Source organism: Bos indicus x Bos taurus, chromosome 15, assembly GCF_003369695.1.
Source record: "Bos indicus x Bos taurus breed Angus x Brahman F1 hybrid chromosome 15, Bos_hybrid_MaternalHap_v2.0, whole genome shotgun sequence".
Lineage (NCBI taxonomy): Eukaryota > Metazoa > Chordata > Mammalia > Artiodactyla > Bovidae > Bos > Bos indicus x Bos taurus.
In genome coordinates this window covers 62,454,916-62,476,152 of record NC_040090.1, presented here as the reverse complement: position 1 = coordinate 62,476,152, position 21,237 = coordinate 62,454,916, and the positions used below count along the sequence as shown (strand labels likewise).

The window sequence follows — 21,237 nt, the reverse complement described above, 5'->3', positions numbered from 1 at the left end:
GTTTACCTTGCTTCACAGACCTAACATTCCAGGTTCCTATGCAATATTGTTCTTTACAGCACTGAGCTTTACTTTCACCACCAGCCACATCCACAACTGAGTGTCATTTCCCATTTGGACTTATCCTCTTCATTCTTTCTGGAGCTGTTACTAATTGCCCTCTGTTCTTCTCTAGTAGCACATGGGACGCCTTCTGACCTGGGGGCTCATCTTCTGGTGTCATATCTTTTTGCCTTTTCATACTGTTCATGGAGTTCTGGAGGCAAAAGTACTGGAGCAGTTTGCCATTCCCCCTTCTAGTGGACCACATTTTGTCAGAACTCTCCACCATGACCTGTCAGTCTTGGGTGGCCCTTCACAGCATGGCTCAAAGCTTCACTGAGTTACGAAAGTCCATTCAGTTTAGACTCATGGAGTTTGAGGTGCCTTTGAGATAAGCAATGATAAGTCTATCTGAGTGTCAAATAGGCCTGTAAATATGTGAGCTACAGAAGTATGGGCCAGAGATGAGATAGAATCATCTAGATGGGGAATCCCCCACCTGCTCCTTGTTAGAACATAGTGGACAGGACAGACATACCTGAATGATGAGGTCAGTCCCATTCATCCATTCATCGTATCTGTATAACCAGCAACATGATAAAAACCTTGAAGATTCAGTAGTTATTTGTTTGCTAAGGATGAGTCTTGGTGATTATTGTGGACCCAGTCAGCAATAATATATAATTCAATCACATATAGAAGTATCTTTAAAATTGTTGTTGCTGTTTAGTTGTTAATTCGTGCTCTACTCTTTGCAACCCCAATAACTGTAGCCCGCCAGGTTCCTCTGTTCATGGGATTTCCCAGGCAAGAATATTGGAATGGGTTGCCATTTCCTTCTCCAGGGGATCTTCCCAACCCAGGGATCAAACCAGAGCCTCCTGCATTGGCAGGCGGATTCTTTACTGATGAGCAACCAGGGAAGCCCGTAGAAGAGAGGTTTCCCTGACCAGGAATCGAGCCTGGGCTGCAGTGGTGAGAGCACTGAATCCTACCACTAGACCACCAAGGAACGTCAGGTTGTCGTTAATATATCTTTACTTTACTGCATTTTAAGGGCTTCCCTGATAGCTCAATTGGTAAAGAATCTGCCTGCAATGCAGGAGACCCTGGTTCAATTCCCGGATCAGGGATTTGCTGGAGGAGGGATAGGCTACCCACTCCAGTATTCTTGGGCTTCCCTTATGGCTCAGCTGGTAAAGAATCCTCCTGCAATGCGAAGTTTGATCCCTAGGTTGGGAAGATCACCTGGAGAAGGGAAAGGCTACCCACTCCAGTATTCTGGCCTAGAGAATTCCATGGACTGTATAGTCCATTGGGTCGCAAGGAGTCAGACAGGACTGAGCCACTTTCACTTATTGAATTTAAAAATGTAATATTCATTTTATGATCATAGTTTCCTCAACATTAAGATTCAAGTCTCACTTATTGCTTTTTAAAAAAAAATAAGTGCCTTTTAAAGCAATATTAAAGCAGTTTTTCACTTTGCTGTACACGTGAAACTAACATTACAAATCAACTATACTCCAATAAAAATCTTTTAAAATAGAAATAAAAAATAAAATAAGCTGGGGAAATTTTTTAAAAATAAATAAAGCAGTTTTAAAAATCATTTATGCTTATTTTTTCCTGCATTTGTTTCGTGTGACACTTAAAACAAGAGCTATGCTCTTCAGGTAATTACTATTGGTTTTCCATTAAAATATATATAACAAAATTAAGAAAAAATATGTAACAGAACCAAGAAAATACACATTTTCCTTCTTTAAAACAGATAAATTCATATTTTACCAAAATCTACATTTAAGAAAAATTGTGTTGACTCCTTTTTATGTAATGACTGATATGTTTTTCTCATTTTAGCAAGCCATTATTTTTCAAATGAAAATTATATATGCCAGAGCTGGGAATTGAGCCAGGATCAGGCAATTTCCAGGAGGTATGAAAAGGTGCTTAGACATGCATTTTTTTCCTACAAGTCAGCATTCTTCCTCCCTCCAATTAATAATCGTCTAGCACCTTCCATCCACTCCCATAGATGACTGCCTTTAGGTCTACCTTCTAAATATCAGATTAAAGCTGGAGAAAGCCTTTTCACTGATTATTCAGGCTATCTTTTAAAGTGCATGGTAGACAATTTAAGGTCCAACATTTCTGTATCTTATTATAGTAGATGTAAATTTACTGTATGAAATTTGGAGAATCTACATAGCAGGTTTCACTTAATAGACATAAGGGATGGTAGTAAATTAATAGTTGAAGCATTTTGTTATCAAAATTAAGAGGCACATACTGCCTTTTGGAATCAAGCCCAAGTGTGACACATCAGTTCAGTTCAGTTCAGTTCAGTCGCTCAGTCGTGTCCGACTCTTTGTGACCCCATGAATTGCAGCACGCCAGGCCTCCCTGTCCATCACCAACTCCCAGAGTTCACCCAGACTCACGACCATTGAGTCAGTGATGCCATCCAGCCATCTCATCCTCTGTCATCCCCTTCTCCTCTTGCCCCCAATCCCTCCCAGCATTAGAGTCTTTTCCAATGAGTCAACTCTTCCCATGAGGTGGCCAAAGTACTGGAGTTTCAGCTTTAGCATCATTCCTTCCAAAGAAATCCCAGGGCTGATCTCCTTCAGAGTGGACTGGTTGGAACTCCTTGCAGTCCAAGGGACTCTCAAGAGTCTTCTCCAACACCACAGTTCAAAAGCATCAATTCTTCGGCGTTCAGCCTTCTTCACAGTCCAACTCTCACATCCATACATGACTACTGGAAAAACCATAGCCTTGACTAGATGAACCTTTGTTGGCAAAGTAATGTCTCTGCTTTTTAATATGCTATCTAGGTTGGTCATAACTTTCCTTCCAAGGAGTAAGCGTCTTTTAATTTCATGGCTGCAGTCACCATCTGCAGTGATTTTGGAGCCCCCCAAAATAAAGTCTGCCACTGTTTCCACTGTTTCCCCATCTATTTCCCATGAAGTGATGGGACCAGATGCCATGATCTTCGTTTTCTGAATGTTGAGCTTTAAGCCCACTTTTTCACTCTCCACTTTCACTTTAGTTTTACCTTAAACCAATAGTAATTTTAACCTTCCTTAAATTGCATTTTGTAACAGAATAGAAATGGAACCTATTCAAGATTAAGACCATGTAGACTAAGAACTAAGATTCCGTAGTGATCCCTTTGGGCATTTAACTTGAAATTCTTGGCATAAAAATAAAAATTAAATTCTAGAGCTGCAAGAAAAAATTTTGATAATGTTCTCTAATCTCTGTAAAACCACAGAACCTTGGTTCTGCTTAGATAGTATTCTAAAACTGGAATGTAATTCTCCTTGTATACTTAACTTATATCAAAAGTCCTATCATAAATATTTGCATGCATGCTCACTCAGTCATGTCTCACTCTTTTTGACCCCATGGATATAGCCCACCAGGCTCATGTCCATGGGATTATCCTAGCAAGAATACTGGAGTGGGTTGCCATTTTCTCCACCAGGGGATCTTACTGATCCTGGGATCAAACCTGAGTCTCCTGCTTGACAGGTGGATTCTTTACCACTGAGCCAGCTGGGAAGGCTTATCATAACTATTTAAAGTACATTAAATAAAATGTTAGAAAATTCATCAGTTTATAAGTACCCGTACAGTTCAACTATTCTTTCCCTTGGACCACTTTTTGCAAAGTGCTACATGATCCTATAAAATAAGTAAATTAGCTTTTTATTGGAATATAATTGTTTTACAATGTTGTATTAACTTCTGCTGTATAATGAAGTGAATCAGCCATATTCATACATAAATCCCCTCCCTCTTGAGCCTCCCTTCCACCCCTCCCATCCCATCTCTCTAAGTCATCAGAGAGCGCTGAGCTGAGCTCCCTGTGCTGTATAGCAGCTTCCCACTAGCTACCTATTTTACACATGACAGTGTCTATATGTCAATCCCAATCTCCCAGTTCGAGTCACTCTTTCCTTCCCCTCCTGTGTCCACATATCCATTCTCTGTATCTGCATCTCTATTTCTGCCTTGAAAATAGGTTCATCGGTACCATTTTTCTAAACTCCACATATATGCACTAACATACAATATTTTTCTCTTTCTGACTTACTTTGCTCTGTATGACAGACTCTAGATCCATCCACATCTCTTCAAATGATCCTATTTCACTCCTTTTAGTGGCTGAGTAATATTCCATTGTATATTTGTACCACATCTTCTTTATTCATTCACCTGTCATTGGACATTTAGATTGTTTCTATGTCCTGGTTATTGTAAACAGTGCTGCAATGAACATTGGGGTACATGTGTCCTTTTGAGTTATGATTTTCTCAGAGTATATGCCCAGTAGTGGGATTGCTGGGTCATATGGTAGTTCAATGTTTAGTTTTTTGAAAAATCCCACCATTGGTGGGATTGTATGTAGCAAACAGTATGGAGTAAGACACCTTTGATCAAGCAGACCTCACTCTGGATTAGCTCCCCTGCTGTGTATTCTCATAGCCCACATTTTCCACTAGAATGTAAATTGTTCTGTGAGAGCAGACTGTATTTGTCTCCTTCACCATGGTTAATCCTAATTAATTCTTCATTTTCATAATCAAGATTGATTAAAGAAACCCTTCTGTTACTGCATGTGTGTGTGTGTGTAAATGTACCACAGTCTCTAGTGTGTGTTTTAAGTATTAATATTTCAGCAAAAGAAGCCTGGAGGCAAACAACTGAGAATGAGTTTGAATCCTTTGCTCTGACAGTTACTAGTTACCTAATTAATTAATTACCTAATTTGAACTGAGGTGTTGGAGAAGACTCTTGAAAGTCCCTTGGACTGCAAGGAGATCCAACCAGTCCATTCTGAAGGAGATCAGCCCTGGGATTTCTTTGGAAGGAATGATGCTAAAGCTGAAACTCCAGTACTTTGGCCACCTCATGCGAAGAGTTGACTCATTGGAAAAGACTCTGATGCTGGGAGGGATTGGGGGCAGGAGGAGAAGGGGACAACAGAGGATGAGATGGCTGGATGGCATCACCGACTTGATGGACATGAGTCTGAGTGAACTCCGGGAGTTGGTGATGGACAGGGAGGCCTGGCGTGCTGTGATTCATGGGGTTGTAAAGAGCCGGAGACGACTGAGCAACTGAACTGAACTGAACTGAACTGAACTGAATTAATTAGTTAAGTGACCCTGAGAAAAGTTGTTAATTTTTATGTTGATTGAGTTCCTTCTCTCTGTTAAAAGATAGTAATACCATCTACTTCAAGATTTAGATGAATTACATAAAGCCTGACATCCAGTAGGTGCCCAATGAAAGTTTGTTTTTATCTTTTCTGCTTCCCCTCTTTTTTAAACCCGTAATTAAAAAATAAAATTTTAGGAGGTACAAAATAAGCTTTAGTATTAAGTGAAATGGTTTGACCAAAGTGGTAAATCTCAGAAGATGAAGAGTAGATTATGAAAGGCATGGTCACCCAGGTATCCACATCCTAATTAAAAGACACAGTCAAGATTGACCTGCTCATACTGTTCAAGAGAGCCTCATGTATTTCTCTTAATCCTGTCTTTATTTATAATCTGCAAAAGGACAAATTACCACCAAAGATATATTTTGAAATTTCAATATGGAGCAAACTGTGTGGGCAAAGTTAATTTAAATATCACAGATAAATAAAATATAATTAAATTTATCTTAATGCCTCTCTCTACAAATACAGATTAAGAGGTAAATGTAATGATAATTCTGAAGGTCTGGATCAGTGGTTCTCAATCAGAACCCTGTCAAAAGCCAAGTAAGAAAAGAATATTACTATATTCCAACTATATACACCCTTTGCAACAGTTCTTGGAAACCTAGAAAGAGACTCTAGTGTAGAAGAAAAAGCCAAGGCTATTAGAAATGGTCGGCAGTACAGCAAGCAGACCCAACTCAATCCAAGGCAAACCCAAATTATCAGCTAAATATTGACTAAAATAATTACTTGAAATGGTAACTATGACCTTAATATGCATATGTACTATAGGTTTAATTGGGTTGTTTTGTTTTTGAGTAAATAAGGCTTTTTTACCTTGAAATAATTTGGTAATTTTTTTTAATTTTATTTTATTTAACTTTACAATATTGTATTGGTTTTGCCATATATCAAAATGAATCTGCCACAGGTATACATGTGTTCCCCATCCTGAACCCTCCTTCCTCCTCCCTCCCCATACCATCCCTCTGGGTCGTCCCAGTGCACCAGCCCCAAGCATCCAGTATCGTGCATCAAACCTGGACTGGTGACTCGTTTCATATATGATAGTATACATGTTTCAATGCCATTCTCCCAAATCATCCTAGAATTGAAAGAGACATGTGTACCCCAATGTTTATCGCAGCACTGTTTATAATAGCCAGGACATGGAAGCAACCTAGATGTCCATCAGCAGATGAATGGATAAGAAAGCTGTGGTACATATACACAATGGAGTATTACTCAGCCATTAAAAAGAATACATTTGAATCAGTTCTAATGAGGTGGATGAAACTGGAGCCTATTATACAGAGTGAAGTACACCAGAAAGAAAAACACCAATACAGTATACTAACGCATATATATGGAATTTAGAAAGATGGTAACAATAACCCTGTATACGAGACAGCAAAAGAGACACTGATATATAGAACAGTCTTTTGGACTCTGTGGGAGAGGGAGAGGGTGGGATGATTTGGGTAATTTTTTTTTTAATCATGCATTTCATCTACATTTTCAAATTTATTGATATAAGGATTCACAGTGGTTTTAATCATCTTTGTAATCTCTGCTGTAGCTCTAGTTATTACTGCTTTTCATTTCTAATCATTCATATCTTTTTTTGTCAGTAATTATACCAAAGGATTATCTGTTTTAATAGTCTTTTCTAAAAACAACATTTGGTTTTATTATCCTCTGTAAAGTATTTTTGTTTCCTATGTTATCAGTTCTTGATTTTAATTATTTCTCCCTTCAGTTTTGAATTAGTTCTTATTTTCATTCTAACTTCCTTCCCTTCTCACTTTGTTTCTTAATTTTCTACCTTATCTCTTTTCTAATACTAGTATTTACAGTTGTAAATATTCCTCAAAGTACTATTTTAGCTACAACTCACAAGCTATATAGGGTTTTCATTATTACTCCATTTTAAGTATTTTTAAATTTTTATTTCGATTTATAATTTGTCTCATGAATTATTTAAAAGTATGCCTTTTAATTTCCAAATCTATGAAGTCTTATCTGTTTTTTATTTCTAACTTAGTAATATTGAGGTCAGAAACATAGTTCCTGTCTTCTGCTAAGTAAATTTAAACAGAGCTATCTTTATGTCAAGGTCCTCAGCGTGACGCCATTCAACTATCCCACCCTATGTACCTCTATTCCCCAAAACACACATCTTGACCCTGTCAGGCCAGGGTTATTAAGAAACTTTATGCTCATTCCAGCCTCCGTGTCTCCATTTATTTTTAATCGGGTGAACTGATATCCTCTTTTCATCAGTGAGTGTGTTTTTTGTATCATGATCATTAAGCTGCTTCCCTAGTTGCCTTTCTCCCTTTGATGTATTATTTTTAAATCCTTAGATTGTTTATTTTGGAGCTCCCTTAGGGTTCTTCTAAAATTTTTACATGTTTTAAAGTTTTAAACTTATGTTAAGATTTTAGAGTCAGCAATGGATTTATATAAATATAATTTTCCTCTATGTCTTTTTTTTCACATACTTTGATGTTTGTGTCATATTGCATTGATAGTCAATGGAAAGAATAAGTGTTTTTTTAAATCTGTATTTGAGTGAATATATTTCCCCCAGTGCTTCCTAAGCCTATTTTCTTCATGTTTTTTCCTTTTCCGACTATCTGCTCCTTTCACCAGAGAATAGTAATATTTTTGAGAACTAACTACATAACATATACACACTAAGTTCTTTACTCACATTCTTATTTAATCATCAGAAAAGCTCTGTCTGAGAAGCATTATAATTACCCTTATTGCAGATGAGGAAACTGAAGCAGAAACCTGTAAGTGACTTTTTCAAGGTCACACAGTTAAAATATAGTAAAGACAGTTTGAACCTGGACCCATATGACGATGTAGCCAAAGTGCTTAAGTACTACCCCACACTGATTTCAAGAGTTTCTGGATTCTCTAAGCATTGGGATGGTTGCCAGGTAACTAAGCAAAGAGCATATTGAATTGGAACCAGTTCAGTACTCTCCTAAGATATTCTTAAGATTAAATTCAGTAATTAGACTCTTACACAATGATAGTCTAGAGAAAATTTCTTTTGGTAATGTAGATAGGTAATCAGTGAGATAAGCACTGCCATATGCTATCTTTGATGAATGTTTCAGTCAAAATGTTTAAGCATAGTAAAAGGAAGAAATGCATTCTTCATATGAGAACAAGTTCTTGAGAAGAAAGGATTTTTCTTTTAGAGTTTAGTGCTTATTAAGATCTTCTTTATAACTGAAATTTAACTAAGAAGCAAGTTTATAATATACTGGAGACTTTGTAACAGAGGGATTTCTACTGCATAAAAGACAAGTAATACCTTAGATGTCCCTTCTTGTTTCTCCCTTCTTCCTTCCAGCACTATTCACTAACTCACCTGAGGTTCAATCATCAGGAATCTTTCATGCCTGTACACAGAAGGCGGTACACCTCCTTCCCCTCTTTTTCCCACTTTTCACATTTTAAAAGCATTGAAAAATGTTTTTCCATACTAATAATAGCTGCCATTTAATAAATATCCACTATATGCCATGCATTGTTAAGCAATGTTTGATTATCTCCAGTTATCACACCTTTCCTTACAGATAAGAAATCAATACCCAGAGAAATGGTTCTTTGATTTACCCAAAGTCACAAACCTCTAACCAAATGGGATAGTGATTATAGTTAGAAGGATGATTAGTTAAGATATTAAAATCACACAGAATTGGGATTCACACCCAAATGTGTTTGGCAACTAATATATGTTGCCACCCAAACTGTTTGGCTCTGAAAAGCCAAAAATAGGAACTCAGCAACTTAATTCTTGAAGTGACACTAAAATTCATTAACCTTCTATGAGATATTAAATTTATATATTGTCAAATCCTAATTTCCTAAAATTTACTTTTTATTCTGTACTTTATTTTCTCAGGAGTAGTATATAAATATAAGTAATATAACTAAACTTTAGATTATAAGAAAACATCCAGTATTAAAATATTATGAATATAAGATATAAAGTCCTGGGGATGTAATATACAACATTATGGCTATAGTTAAAAAAAATACTGTATTGATATATTTGAAAGTTGCTAAGTGAGTCAATCTAAAAGCTTTCATCAAAAGGAAAAAATTTGTAATTATATAAGGTGATGGATAGTAACTAAACTTACGTGGTAATCATATCACAATATATATGTCAAGTAATTCTGCTGTACACCTTGAACTTATACAGTGTTGTATGTCAGTTATATTGCAACAAACCTGAAAAAAAGAAAAAAGATTGTAAATATAAATTCTGACCCCCTCATGCTATCATTTTAAGAATTAATAAATTAAATGATTTAAAAGCCTTATAAAATTCCATTTATGAGCACAACAAAAGCACTGTGGTTAGAAATGAGAATTCTTTTGTTATGAAATTAACAAGTAAATTATTTATTCCAACTAATACGGTAAACTGTAAGAATTTTCTCTTACCACTGAATTTATTTAATTATCCTGGCTGAGAGTTCTTAGAGTAGTTGGAAATGTTTTTGTTCTGATGACACAGTTGCCTACAATAGTTTTGTTATTTATTCCCAGGAAACGTATCCAGGAAGCAAAAATCAAATCATATTTGAAAACTTTGTTTCTGGTGCATATTATATTATAAAACTGATTAGATATTAAAATCTATTATAATTAAAAAGGACATGAAATCAAATTTTAAATGAATGAATTTTACCTTACTATTATTTAGAATCTTATAACTAAATATTTGACCGTTTATACTAGAAGCATTATGACAATATATTAATATCTTGCCTGTGACTAACCAATATTTTCTATTACACAGAAAATAATCATATTAGTTTTGTTTATAGGGGATTTTAAGAACTAAACTTCCTACTGTTTAATTTCAATCTCTAAGACTTTTTTTTTGCTTAGACTAGTAATTGTGTATTAGACAATGTAATGGTTTCATTCATTCATATTTCATGACTCAATCAATTCAGCAGAAATTCATTGAGTATCATTGACAAGGCACTGCTAAGCTTGAAGGAAGGATAAAAGGATGAGTAAGACTTTGAAAGAGACATGGTAGCAGCTATGAGATAAAGCAGGCAAAGTAAGATCAATACTGTAATAAAAGTATAAAGTGCTATGTAATCACAGTATGGGAGCATTTAATTCCCACTGATTACATGTGTAATGGAAAAGTTAGAAAAGAAAGTTAATATTGAATGTGCTCAGTCATTCAGTCATGTCTGACTCTTTTCAGCCCCCTGGAATGTAGCCTGCCAGGCTCCTCTGTCCATGGAATTTTCCAGGCAAGAATACTGGAGTGGTGTATCATTTCCTACTCCAGGGGATCTTCCTGACCCAGGGATCGAACCCACATCTCTCACCTCCCCTGCATTGGCCAGTGGATTCTTTATCACTAGTGCCACCTAATACCTACATTGAAAGTATCCCAGGTCTTTTTCTATAAATGCTATTTTATTCAATCCTTAGCAAATTGACAGACACTTTTAAATTATCTTAGTTTGTCAGAAACAGACTCACAGACTTAGAAAATAAAACTTATGGTTACCAAAGGGGAAAGGTGTTTGGGAATGACATATGCACACTTAAAATAGATAACTAGCAAGGGCTTCCCAGGTGGCGCAGTGGTAAAGGACGAGGGAGATGAGGGTTCAATCCCTGAATGGGGATGATCCCCTGGAGGAAATGGCACCCCACTCCAGTATTCTTGCCTGGGAAATCCCACGGACAGAGGAGCCTGGTGGGCTGCAGTCCATAGGGTCTCAAAGAGTGGGACACAACTGAGCGACTAAGCATGTTAAGTGTGCAAGCAAGGGAATAGATAATAGCACAGGGATAATAGATAATAGCACAGTGCTCAATATTCTATAGTAACCTAAATGGGAAAAGAATATGAAAAAGAATAGATACATATATATGTATAGCTGAAAAAATTAGCTTAGTTTTTGAAGGACTCTGAATTTTTTTCTTTTATTATCTGTCATATATGATGCCTTTTCTTCTTTCAATACCTGTGATATATGATGCCTTAAATTCAAGTGAAAAATAGAAATCTTGCCCCAAAATAAATAAAACTAAAACTTTGTAGGTTCTTAGAAAGCAAGATTAATACGACTTGAATGGAATGAAGCAGAGCCAAAGCAGCAATGTGCCCCGCTGATTACTCAGGCCCAGCACCCCTCCTCCCTTCCACATCTGGGTGCAGTCTGCCTAAATTTTGCAGCTTCTCTTGTATCTGGACTGAAGAACCACCTTGAGGAATTACTTAGCAATACACAGCTTCTAGGGCTTTGCACACCTGTCTCCTCTGTCAGAGAAGGCAATGGCACCCCACTCCAGTACTCTTGCCTGGAAAATCCCATGGACGGAGGAGCCTGGTGGGCTGCAGTCCATGGGGTCTCGAAGAGTCGGACACAACTGAGCGACTTCCCTTTCACTTTTCACTTTCGTGCATTGGAGAAGGAAATGGCAACCCACTCCAGTGTTCTTGCCTGGAGAGTCCCAGGGACGGCGGAGCCTGGTGGGCTGCCGTCTCTGGGGTCGCACAGTCGGACACAACTGAAGCAACTTAGCAGCAGCAGCAGCAGCTCCTCTGCCTAGATGCTTTCTTCCCCATCCTGTCTGTTATTATCTGGTGACTATGCTTTCATGTCTAATCTTGGACATCACCTCCTCTGAGTCTCAGCCATAGATACACACCCTTGTCTGAATTAAGGGTCCCTCTTCAGTTCTCTATTTGCATCCTGTTCTAACCTCACTGTAGTCCTTTTCTCTACAAGTCTGCCACCACCTGGCAGGCAGGAATGGTATTTTATTTGGCCCAGCCCCTGTAACTGTAACTGTAACTGTAACTGTAAGTCACTTCAGTCGTGTCCGACTCTGTGCGACCCCATAGACGGCAGCCCACTAGGCTCCCCCATCCCTGGGATTCTCAAGGCAAGAACACTGGAGTGGGTTGCCATTTCCTTCTCCAATGCATGAACTTGAAAAGTGAAAGTGAAGTTGCTCAGTCGCGTCCGACTCTTAGTGACCTCATGGACTGCAGCCTACCAGGCTCCTCCGTCCATGGAATTTTCCAGGCAAGAGTACTGGAGTGGGGTGCCATTGCACAGTAATATTATATCATAGGTGCTTATTATAGACTGAAGTGTTGTTCAGTTGCTAAATGTGTCCAATTCTTTGTGACCAATTCTTAGCAACGGATTGAAGTGTGACCTACTGAAACAAGAGATGTGTGGAAGTCCTAATCCCCAGTACCATCGAAATGTGACCTTATTTGGAAATAGAATCAAGGAGAAAAAGCAATGTGACAATGAAAGCAGAGATTAGAGTTACACAGCTGCAAGCCAAGGGATGCCACAGATTTCCAGCAAATGATCAGAAGCTAGGAAGAGGCAAAGAAGGATTCCCCTATAGGTTTCAGAGGGAGCATGGCCCTGCTACAGTTTGATTTTGGCCTTCTAGCCTTCAGAACTGTGTGACAATAAATATCTGTTGTTTTAAGCCACCTGATTTTTGATACTTTGTTACTGAGTCCTAAGAAAGCAGTGCAACACCTTTGAATGGATGACCTAGAATTTTTACCTGGCTCTGACAAATCTGTCCATTCTCAGTTTTATTTTCCTTCTAGCTTTGATCTAAGCTTCTCTCACTGTACTTGGCCATTTGAAGCTATGAGTTTCATTTGTCAGATTCTCAGGTTTCTTCTCTTGTTCTCAAGTATTCCAGATGCAATTTTCTGCCTGGCCATCTCCAACAGTGAACATATGTGGATTCTATGGGGAAAAAAATGTGTACCTATATTTGTCTCTTTGAATACAGTCTGAAAAAAGTGAAGTTAAAGTGCTAGTCTCTATGACCCTATGGACTATAGTCCATCAAGCTCTTCTGTCCATGGGATTTCCTAGGCAAGAATACTAGAATGGGTTGCCATTTCCTTCTCCAGGGCATATTCCCAACCCAGGGATCAAACCTGGGTCTCCTGCATGGCAGGTGGATTCTTTACCACCTAAGCCACCAGGGAAGCACTGTATACTGTCTATATCTTGGTAAATCTTTGTGCCTGCACTTTTTTTTTTTTTTTTTTACTTTTAAGAAAACTTACCTGAGCATATGCATGTCTCAATATCTAAGACAGAGGAGCAATGGGGTGTGAGGCTCTGTTCTGTATACAAGCTGCTCAAGAAAGCCTTCATGCCATCGCAACACATGCTGGCATGCTGTTTGAGCTGGCTGATGTGTCTTGCTACCTTTTAATGGCAATTTAGTGTAATGACTGATACCTTGAGTTTTGTTGTCAAGTAGAGCGGGTATCAAGTCCAATCCTGCCACTTTAAAGCTTAGGTAAATTATTCAACCTCAGTACTCTTCACATTCCTCATATATAAAGTAGATGACATTGGTGTCAAACTTCTAACTTATTATAAGAAAATAATGATATAATACATATATCAAGCTTTTAGCATGGTTCATGTAATAAAATCAGTGAAAGCTATTGTTATATGGGCAAGAAAAATTCCCTCCATTTACGATCGAAATCAAATTTATTTTGTAAAGCAGCACCTCTGGAATAAAACTGAATTGTATAGATGAAAAGTATAAATCTATCATGGAAAACAACTGTTTATTTCTGCCCCAAAACACAAGAAGGAAAATGGACAAAAACCCATCCCTCCTCCCATTACACAAAGCTTTATTATCAAGTCAAAAGACTCACCCACTTCTTTTTCTTAACAGGCTAAAAAGAGAGATGAAATTATCCAACTCTTAAGAAAACAAAGAGAAGAAAGGATCTTGGTGAGACTGATAGTGAGGCATTCAGATAAATCTTTGGGGGTGGCAAATTCTGAGAGGTTTTATAGCTTTATCCTTTAAATCTTGATGCCCATGGTCCAGAGTCTTCTATATGCTGGAGGTGGGGCAGGGCATAGACATCAGATAATTTGAGAATCCTTGATAAACCAAAGATATCTCCAGAGTGCGCAACTCTGCTGGCATGGAGATGGTGCTGTTGTCACTGGGCTTATTATCACCGGGCTTACTGTCACCTGTTATGAAGCTGTCAGATATTAACATGGGCTACTTCATTGCTAGTACATACAGACAAGTTCCATTCTGAGAGCACGTTTGTAAGTCCAGTTTGTTTGTCAGTCCAACAAAGTTAGCCTAGGTACCCAGTTAACACAATCAGCTATATAATACAGTACTGTAATGGGTTTATAAGACTTTTCACACAATACATTAAAAAAACAAAACTTAAGCATTTTTAATCCTACAGTACAGTTACCTTGAAAAGCACAGTAGTATAGTACAACAGCCTACAGGGGCTGGAGTTACTGACTGGAGGAGGGAGAGGAGGTGGGAGATGGTAGAGCTGAAGGATCGTCAGCCACAGGAGATGGAGGGCGAGCTGCAGTTTCACTCACACCTTCTGACTGAACATGCAAACACACATTTATATCTTTGAAAGTTTGCAACTTGAAGGTTCACATGTAGGGGACTTACTGTATTTGTTTTATAATGATTGATCCTGCTTAGATCATACAAAAACAAATGCTAAATAAACAATATAAACAATAAAAGCAATAGCATCCCATAGTCTTATGGATGTACAAACACACTCTCCTGAATGAACCCCAAATGCCTTAATCTGGACCATTTCTAACACCATAGTCTCCAGGTTTAGGAAGATAGTGATTATAAACTCTGTGACAGTTTTACTTCAGATTTTTCTTAAGTAAGTAAATTTCAGTCATTGCAAGAAGTAAACATTTTCCTTTTTGATGTTTTGTTTTAGAAAGAACTGATTTCCCTTCCGCATAAACCAAAAGGCAAAGTACACAAAGCAAAGTAAGTTTACCTCTGTCAAAAATAGTCTGACCTTTCTGTTCAGTTGCTAAGTTGTGTCCAACTCTTTATGACCCTGTGAATTGGAGCACACCAGGCTTCTCTGTCGATCACTGCTTCCCTGAGTTTGCTCAAACTTCTGTGCATTGAGTCAGTGATACCATCCAACTATCACATCATCTGTAGGCCCCTTCTCCCCTCTCCCTCAATTTTTCCCAGCGTCAGGGTCTTTTCCAGTAAGTCAGTTCTTTGCATCAGGTAGCCAAAGTATTGGAGCTTCAGTTTCAGCATCAGTCTTTCTAATAAATATTCAGGGTTGGTTTCTTTTAGGATTGACTGGTTTGATCTCCTTGCTGTTCAAGAGACTGTCAAGAGCCTCCTCCAACACCACAGCTGGAAAGCATCAGTTCTTCAGCGCTCAGTCATCTTTATGGTCCAACTCTCACATCCATATATGACTGCTGGATAACCATAGCTTTGACTATATGGATCTTTGTTGGCAAAGTAATGTCTCTGCTCTTTTAAACACTGTCTAGGTTTGACATAGCTTTTCTTCCAAGGAGCAAGTGTCTTTTAATTTCGTGGCTGCAGTCCCTGTCCACATTGATTTTGGAGCCCAAGAAAATGAAATCTGACACTGTTTCCACATTTTCCCCATCTATTTGCCATGAAGTGATAGGACTGGATGCCATGACCTTAGTTTTTTGAATGTTGAGTTTTAAGCCAGCTTTTTCACTCTCCTCTTTAACCTTTGTCAAAAGGCTCTTTAGTTCCTCTTCACTTTCTGCCATTAAAGTGGTATCATCTGCATATCTGAGGTTGTTGATATTTCTCCCAGCAATATTGATTTCAGCTTGCAATTCATCTAACCCGGCATTTTGCATGGTGTACTCTGCTTAGAAATTAAATAAGCAGGGTTACAATAGACAGCCTTGATGCACTCCTGTCCCAGTCTTGAACCAGTCCATTGTTCCATGTCTGGTTCTAACTGTTGCTTCTTGTCCTGTATACAGGTTGCTCAGGAGGCAGGTAAGGTAGTCTGGTATTCCCATCTCTTTAAGAATTTTCCAGTTTGTTGTCATCCTCACAGTCAAAGGCTTTAGCATTGTCAATGAACCAGAAGTAGATTTTTTTTTAATTCCCTTGCTTTTTCTATGATCCAGCATTTGTTAGTAATTTGATCTCTGGTTCCTCTGCCTTTTCTAAATCCAACTTGTACATCTGGAAGTTCCTGGTTCATGAACTGCTAAAGCCTAGCTTGAAGGATTTTGAGCAAAATCTTGCTGGCATGTGAAATGAGTGCAATTGAATAGTAATTTGAACATTCTTTGGCATTGCTCTTCCTTAGGATTGGAATGCAAACTGACCTTTTCCAGTCCTGTGGCCACAGCTGAGTTTTCCAAATTTGCTGGCATAATGAGTGCAGCATTTTAACAGCATCATCTTTTAAGATTTGAAATAGCTCAACTGAAATTCCATCACCTTTCTGGTTTCCCTGTGAAGAAGTGCTTCTTTTTTCCTTACTCAGTTTTCTCCCTAACTTCAAATCTTTATAAAAACCCGCTCACCGTTTTAGAGATTTCTTGCTTTGAGAAAACTTTCTTCTTCTCATCTACATAGAAGTGTGTGTTCGCTTATCTGTGTAATACAAAAGCATAAGTAGATGCAAACAGGGGAATAGATCAGCCTTGAGCCTCTGTACACATTCCATTGCCCTCCCTTCTCACCCCAGGGAACTGTATCCACCTGCCCTCACACCCTCTCAGCTCCCCTCTCTCCCACCGACACTGAGCCCTCTCATTTTTGGCAAAACACCATGTCTTCTAGATTTTCAACTCTGATACAACCAAAGGCGTACCTAAAATTGCTAAATCTTAATCCATGTAGCAAGGGCTAGCCTCACAGTTCAGTGTTAATCGCCTTATTCCCAGAATACTGCTGCAGCAGCACCAGGCACAGGGTCCAGAAGAGTTTAAAGGAAACTGGCTATCACCTGTTAATGACTAAAGAATCCCTAATAAAAAATGTCTCCATCTTTGTATTATGACTGAAACCCAATGTGTCTAACTCAACATTAACTTGACAGATGTTTATTTGCATACTACATTCATGGATTAACAAGAAGTAATAGAATTTTTATTCTGATCTTATTGGTACTGAGGCCAACTTCCATTAATGTTATCAGATGTTATTAAAGAAAACATGAATATGTCTCCCCTGATTTTTTTAAAGTTCTGAAAAAAAAATTGGAAAAGTCACTTAATAACCTAATATTGTCTACACAATGTTTAGCAACTTAATTTCTTGCTTTTCAGTCAGATGATTTGATTTAATTTATAAGGGTGGAGCAAAGTTAGTTCAGTGAAAATTTCATTTACCTGATTCAAATAATAAAGATTGCTACTTGAATTGTATCAGCAGATCTGTCTGGGTACCGCAGAGAAAGTAAAAGTGTTAGTTGCTCAGTCGTGTCTGACTCTTTGCCACCCCATGGACTATAGCCCGCCAGGCTCCTCTGTCCATGGGATTCTCCAGGCAAGAATACTGGAGTGGGTTGCCATTTCCTTCTCCAATGCATGCATGCATGCATGCTAAGTCTCTTCAGTTGTGTCTACTCTGTGATCCTATGGACAGCAGCCTACCAGGGTCCTCTGTCCATGGGATACTCCAGGCAAGAATACTGGAGTGGGTAACCATTCCCTTCTCCAGAGGACCTTCCCAACCCAGGGATAGAACTCGGGTCTCCTGCGTTGCAGGCAGATTCTTTACTGTCTGAGCCACCAGGCAAGCCCCGGGTACCTTAGATTTCTGTGCATATTTTTATAGGGATGATCAGAACAGTCCTGTTACTACCCATGTGGATTCACCGAAGAGTAAAACATTATTCCACAACTTGGACAGATAATTCCCTTAATGATATAAGTGCTAACCTAATTCCTTCTGTATACCTGCTTGGCCTCTCTCCTCTGTTCTAAAGCCTTGAATTTCATTCTGTTTCACTGCGACATTTTCTTCCTCTGAGCTTCTTACACAGAAGAATCTGTGTCTGCACCATTCTTTTGGCAATTAGTCATGTGCTTCTTTGTGCCCATATTTTATAATTATTCAACTCTTCTCTACTATGTTGTTATTTAACTTTTCACCTATTTTTTACTTGTCTGTGACTGTATTGTATGCTCCAAAAGAAATTGGGTCTAGCACAAAATGCCTAACACACTGCCTCCCTGTAGGAATTCAGAAAATATTTGTAAAAAACTAAAAAAAAATTTGGCCACACCACATGGCTCTCGGGATGTTAATTCCCTAACCAGGGATTGAACCCGGACCCAGGCAGTGAAAAATGCCAAGTCGTAACCACTGGACCACCAGGGGATTCCATGTAACAAAAAGTTTTAGCCAAAAAAAATGTCATGTTGTTCAGCATTAGCTAATTCAGAAAGTATTATTTCTATACTGTACATTAGTTTGTGAACAATTTTAAATTTGTGAAATATCTTAAGATTTTATTGTAATTTATTTTAAAGTTTAATTTTATTTTAATTTTACCCCCTTTCCTCTCCCTCCATCCTTTCTCGTCTACCCAAAACTTCCCTACATAAGCAGATCTGCCTTTACCATCACTCCTTCACCAGATCTTAGAATACTCCAGGTCCCATTCCGTCAGAAAGAAAGAACTAAAAAAGTGTGTACACAGTAAGGTTTTAGTGGCATTATGTTTTTTATCCACCCAGGAATATTTTCACTTTAAAAGAGGGCTGAATAGAAGGAATACTGGGTAATCCAAAGAGATCAGTCACCAGTGATGAAATCTCAGCAGTTTGACTCTTAGGTGAGCACAGTATATTTAACTTTAGGAGGTCCACTCCCAAACCTTTCAAGTCACTTCACAGTGGAATGACTGTTCCTCCCACACAGAAATTTATACTCGGTTGCAAAATCTAACCCATAGTTAGAATCCAACACAGTAAATGTTTATTGGAGAAACTCTCAAAAGTTGTTTTCATGCCACATTGTGTTCATAACTAGAGAGTTCTGTACAGAGTTCTGAACTGATCCGTGTTACTGCCAACAGGAAAGTGATTTCAGAGTCAGACAAAGAAGACCAGGAAGAAGTCAAAGCCTTGGACTAATTTGATTGACACCTGGGAGAGGATGGCTCACTTAGACCTTCACTTTTGAAACAACCAGCTTTTACATCAGAATCACCGGAATCAATTAAATTAGACCAAGAAATAAAAGTTAAATATACAGCGCTTCTAGGAGTACCAGCTATTGAGTACTTGTGTCTGTTTTACTTACTGAAAACCACTGCATTTGATACCACACAGTTATCATCTGTCTCATTTTATATATTCTCAAGCTCCAACTTAACTTGCTTTCGTTTGAAGGGTATTTCCAGAACTGCTATATTTGATCTATATTATGAATATCAGATAAACAAGAAACAAGGACTTTATATGCCTCAACTTGTAGACCACCATAAAAACAAGGGCTTCCCAGGTGGTGCTAGTGGTAAAGAATCCACCTGCCAATGCAGCAGACGTGGGTTCTACCTCTGGGTCAGGAAGATCTCCTGGAGGAGGAAATGGCAACCTGCTCCAGTATTCTTGCCTGGGAAATCCCATGGGCAGAGGAGCCTGGCGGGCTACAGTCCATGAGGTTGCAAAGAGTCAGACACGACTGAGCGACAGCACAAAAGCACTACATACTCCACAAAAGTAAAAACAATAAGGAAATAGAGATGAAAGATCAGTCCTGAAAACTTTAAAGTTCTTCTTGCTATTAAAAAAAAAAAATCCATTATCCAAAACTTGGTTTATTCAGCTTCTGGGACATGTCTGAAGTCAGAAGTGAATTACTTCCAGTTTTGTGAATAGCTGGCTCAACATCCCCATGTCTTATACACATGTCCATAATCCCAGTGCTAACCTACCTCACTTACAAAGGTGGGATACACTGGAAAAGAGAAGGTTAAGACTTTGTCCCTTCTGCATTGCCCAACTGGCAGGCCTACTCAGGATTGTACATGAGACTCCAGAGCTCACAGCTCTATTTAGAAGCACCATGCACTTTCCTGCTAGCCTCCACCTGCAACTCCTGAACATAAACTTCGCACAGTGCAGCTTCCATCCACAGGGCCAGCAGCAGAGCGGGTGACCCACTGGTCAGAACTTAATCATTAAGGGCACACCAGACTGCAAGGGAGGCTGGGAAACTGTCTTTAATGGGGGTGGATGAGGGGATACCTGCCTAGTTGGAGTTCAAGGACTCTATCACTAAAAGAAGTGGAGAATGGATATTAGCATTTCTGCTGTGACACTGGAGAAAAACGTTTTGAACAAAAAGAAAGGTAATCAGACCTAGAGAAGGGAAATTTAGAAAGTTACAAGTTGGCAATCTCATCTCAGCATTATCAAGATTAAAAATGACCCTGTCAGGATGATGTGTTTGTCTGCCGGACAGCTCTCTTATCGCGAAGATGGACATAGCTGGATATCAAAGCCTAAATTTCAAATCGTATAGCTGATTCCCTTTGTTCTGATGCCACACTCACTGAGAAATCTTTTCCCCCCAGAGGGTGAGTATGTGCTCAGAAGACTGTTTCTCAATGGGTGAATATATTATTCTCTTAGATTGGGCTTGAGCTTGTCAAACTAAGGATTGGAGCCTGGACCAAGACAATTTTACCAAGAAAAATTCCATTTTATGAGCTTTTTCAGCAACCAGCAGCATCGCTCTGTATTACCGGGTGTAATGGTCAGGTATTGCTGCAACAACATTGCATAACAAAGTGATCTGAAACATTTATTATTGCTTATATATCTGGAGGTCAGCTGAGGATTTGACTAAGTCTGGCCAGATAGCTCAGCTTCTGGCTGCAGGGCAGCTCTGCTTCTCACTATATGTCTGTTGATTGACAGAGGCCGCTCTGCCCCAGGTGTCTTCTTTGGGTTCTACCTGGACAAGTGGGATATCTGAGCTCTCAAAGGGTGGCAGAGAAGCAAGAGAACAAACAAAACTATGTGAGGCCTTTTCCAGTCTAAGCTCATTCTGTTGGTCGAACACAAGGACAAGGGAGGGGGCAATGTACTCTGCTCCTT

General features: G+C 38.7%; 1 protein-coding gene and 1 non-coding gene across 4 annotated transcripts in view; one reads left to right on the top strand and one right to left on the bottom strand.

Annotated features, from left to right (window-relative positions):
- The window catches only part of C15H11orf88 (chromosome 15 C11orf88 homolog), a 39,290-nt gene extending 19,885 nt beyond the window's left edge, over window positions 1–19,405 (top strand). For 2 of the 3 annotated variants that reach the window (XM_027563794.1, XM_027563795.1), the window contains exons 5-7: window positions 14,027–14,086; window positions 15,087–15,139; window positions 19,209–19,405. In XM_027563794.1, coding sequence (XP_027419595.1) covers window positions 14,027–14,086; window positions 15,087–15,139; window positions 19,209–19,266 — 171 coding nt within the window. In that variant the 3' untranslated portion in view covers window positions 19,267–19,405. The remainder of the gene's footprint in view (window positions 1–14,026; window positions 14,087–15,086; window positions 15,140–19,208) is intronic. The other variant, XM_027563796.1, reaches the window with a different exon arrangement.
- Window positions 984–1,054, bottom strand: TRNAE-CUC. The gene has a single exon. It is a non-coding gene; the product is annotated as a tRNA-Glu (tRNA).
- Window positions 19,406–21,237: the final 1,832 nt, after the last annotated feature.